This window comes from Sinocyclocheilus grahami, unplaced genomic scaffold (genome assembly GCF_001515645.1).
Source record: "Sinocyclocheilus grahami isolate Dianchi unplaced genomic scaffold, SAMN03320097.WGS_v1.1 scaffold1981.1, whole genome shotgun sequence".
Lineage (NCBI taxonomy): Eukaryota > Metazoa > Chordata > Actinopteri > Cypriniformes > Cyprinidae > Sinocyclocheilus > Sinocyclocheilus grahami.
This window is the reverse complement of record NW_015507160.1, coordinates 156,255-159,402: the sequence shown is the minus strand read 5'-3', so window position 1 is coordinate 159,402 and position 3,148 is coordinate 156,255. Positions and strand designations below refer to the sequence as shown.

The 3,148-nt window shown below is 45.6% G+C and overlaps 1 protein-coding gene across 1 annotated transcript in view; it reads left to right on the top strand.

Moving 5' to 3' along the window:
• LOC107573590 (protein unc-79 homolog) overlaps positions 1-1,743 on the top strand; it is a 41,402-nt gene extending 39,659 nt beyond the window's left edge. Inside the window, exons 41-45 of the mRNA XM_016260018.1 lie at positions 195-378; positions 461-658; positions 978-1,055; positions 1,159-1,200; positions 1,321-1,743. Of these exons, the coding sequence (XP_016115504.1) occupies positions 195-378; positions 461-658; positions 978-1,055; positions 1,159-1,200; positions 1,321-1,509 (691 nt within the window). The 3' untranslated portion in view covers positions 1,510-1,743. The remainder of the gene's footprint in view (positions 1-194; positions 379-460; positions 659-977; positions 1,056-1,158; positions 1,201-1,320) is intronic.
• Positions 1,744-3,148: the final 1,405 nt, after the last annotated feature.

The following is a 3,148-nucleotide window of genomic DNA, read 5'->3' as shown; positions in this document are numbered from 1 at the left end:
GTGTTTGTGTGTTTGTGTGTGTGTGTGTGTGTGTGTGTGTGTGTGTGTGTGTGTGTGTGTGTGTGTGTGTGTGTGTGTGTGTGTGTGTGAGTTTGTTTGTGTGTGTGAGTTTGTGTGTGTGTGTGTTTGTGTGAGTGTGTCAACAGCGCCGGCATCTGAACCTGAGCTCTTACACTGTGCTTGTGTTTCCTCAGACCCAAAGAGTTCATCGAGTGCGTGTCACACATTCGCCAGCTGTCTTGGCTGCTGCTGGGGTCTCTTACCCACAGTGCTTTGCATCAGGGCTCCTCGTGCTGTATGCCCATTCCACTGGACGCTGGATCTCATATCGCAGACCATCTGATTGTCATCCTGATAGGATTCCCAGAGCAGTCCAAGGTATGATAATGGAGCGGTTCTGCTTGGAGGAGATCCAGAGACGTGACTCTGATGTTGCTCCTCCCTCTGTGTGTGTCTGCAGACGTCAGTGCTGCACATGTGTTCGCTGTTCCACGCCTTCATGTTCGCCCAGCTGTGGACCATCTACTGCGAGCAGGCCGCGGCCAACCCGACCAATCAGAACCAGAACGAGTTCTCCTCGTGCGCCATCCTCACGGGCCTGGAGTTCTGGAGCCGTGTGACTCCCAGCATCCTCCAGCTCATGGCCCACAACAAAGTGGTAAACCTGCCATTTACTCAGACTCGGTGTGATCCGGCTTCTCTCTCAGTGCATCACTTTGCAGCATTTCTACATTGGAAGCTGTTTTTTGACATTTGAACATGTATTTCTTTTAGCTTGTGTTTGAGCACTAAATACTTTTGATTTGATATCTGATATAAACTGATTTCAGATATAAACTGACTCCTATTCCAGAGTGAAATTGCTACATACGAATGAGCAAAAACAATCAAACGTTATCAAATGTAACTGATTGGAAAGTAGCTTGTTCACAGACACAGTGGTGACAGCAGATCTGCTCTTTTTCTTCATGTTTCAGATGGTAGAGATGGTCTGCTTGCATGTCATCAGTCTAATAGAGGCCTTGCAGGAGTGTAACTCAACCATCTTTGTGAAAGTAAGAGGGATTTCTTACTACAAATGCTTAAGAGAAACTGCAGTGCTTAGCATTTCTACATCATGCAGTCTGAGGTGTTTATTATATTTAATGTCCTCCTCAGCTGATTCCCATGTGGCTGCCCATGATTCAGTCCAACTTAAATGTAAGATTTCATCATATCCATTACACAATTCACTCTTGCTATCAACACTCTTGCTTTCTTTCTAGAGTAAACTCTCAAAATCTTCCTGTTAGATGCTAAACTCTCTTTGTGTGTCATTAGCATTTGTCCGCGGGTCTCCAGCTGCGTCTTCAAGCCATTCAGAACCGGGTGAACCACCAGTGTCTCCAGAATCCTGGATCCGGATCGTTTCCTCTCACTCTGCGCAAGTGGCTTCAGTGCACTCAGTTTAAAATGGCCCAGGTGGAGATCCAGTCGTCTGAGGCAGCGTCCCAGTTTTACCCCATGTGATCTTTAAAGCAGCGAGCTGCGTGTGATGATTAATCATATGAGCTTCTGCAGCAGCAGATGTAGTTGCTCAAGGATCGGTGGTCTTCCTAGTGTGTGTGTTATTATCAAATACATTACAGAAATCATGCATAGAGAAAAATGTTAGCCTGTTTCAACCAGGGAAAGGTTTTTTGTATTATCAATAGTATGCATATTTCAAACCAAAATAAACCATTCAAGAGTTAAAAAAAACAAACAAATTGCTTGAATTTAGTATTTGTGTTAACCTGACTCACTGTGTGCTCACTTTCAGACCATCCCAGATTCTGAGAAATGTAGCACTGCATCAGTGTCTCAGCAATGGATGCTCTGCAGTGAATGGGTGCCGTCAGAATGAGAGTCCAAACAGCTGATAAAAACATCACAATAATCCATAGCACTCCAGTCCATCAGTTAACATCTGGAGAAGACAAAAGCTGAAACACATCCGGCATTAAGACGCTTTTAGTCCATAATCCATAATAACTCTTCCTCCAGTGAGTCAGTGTTCTGGTGTGAATCAGGAGAGAAATCTGCACAGATCAAGCAGCGTTTAAACAGCTCTAAACACATATGTGGCTGGATTTTGATGCGAGAGACAACAGCAGATGCACATTTTCACTGGAAGAAGCCTTATGCATTATAGACTCGGATTTGGCCAGAAGCAACAGTTTAAACACCTTATTGTAAAGAGCAAAGGACATATTGCTCTTGTTGACAAAAACATTTAGCCATGGGTTTGATTAAAGCTTGATTTTTCCAAAGCAAACACATCAGCGTCTGGCAAAAGCCTTCATTCTCCATCAAGCTTATCAAAGAGAGACTATCCTGCTGAGTGTGTCTGTGTGTGTGAGAGTGAGTCTGTGTCTGAGTCTGTGTCTGAGTGTGTGTGAGTGTGTCTGTGTGTGTGAGAGTGAGTGTGTGTGTCTGTGTGTGTGAGAGTGAGTGTGTGTGTCTGTGTCCGAGTGTGTGTGTCTGTGTCTGAGTGTGTCTGTGTCTGTGTGTGTGAGAGTGAGTGTGTGTGTCTGTGTCTAAGTGTGTGAGAGTGAGTGTGTGTGTGTCTGTGTCTGAGTGTGTGAGAGTGAGTGTGTGTGTGTCTGTGTCTGAGTGTGTGTCTGTGTGAGTGTGTGTCTGTGTCTGAGTGTGTCTGTGTGGGAGAGTGAGTGTGTGTGTCTGTGTCTGTGTGTGTCTGTGTCTGAGTGTGTGAGAGTGAGTGTGTGTGTCTGAGTGAGTGTGTGTGTGTCTGAGTGAGTGTGTGTGTCTGTGTCTGAGTGTGTGTCTGTGTGAGTGTGTGTCTGTGTCTGTGTGTGTGTGTGTGGGAGAGTGAGTGTGTGTGTCTGTGTCTGTGTGTGTCTGTGTCTGAGTGTGTGAGAGTGAGTGTGTGTGTCTGAGTGAGTGTGTGTGTGTCTGAGTGAGTGTGTGTGTCTGTGTCTGAGTGTGTGTCTGTGTGTGAGTGTGTCTGTGTCTGAGTGTGTCTGTGTGTGTGTCTGTGTTTGTGTCTGTGTGTGTGTGTGTGTGTGTGTGTGTGTGTGTGTGTGTGTGTGTGTGTGTGTGAGTGTGTGTATGTGTATGGGTGTGTGTGTGAGTGTGTGTGTCTGTGTGTGTGAGAGTGTGTCTGTGT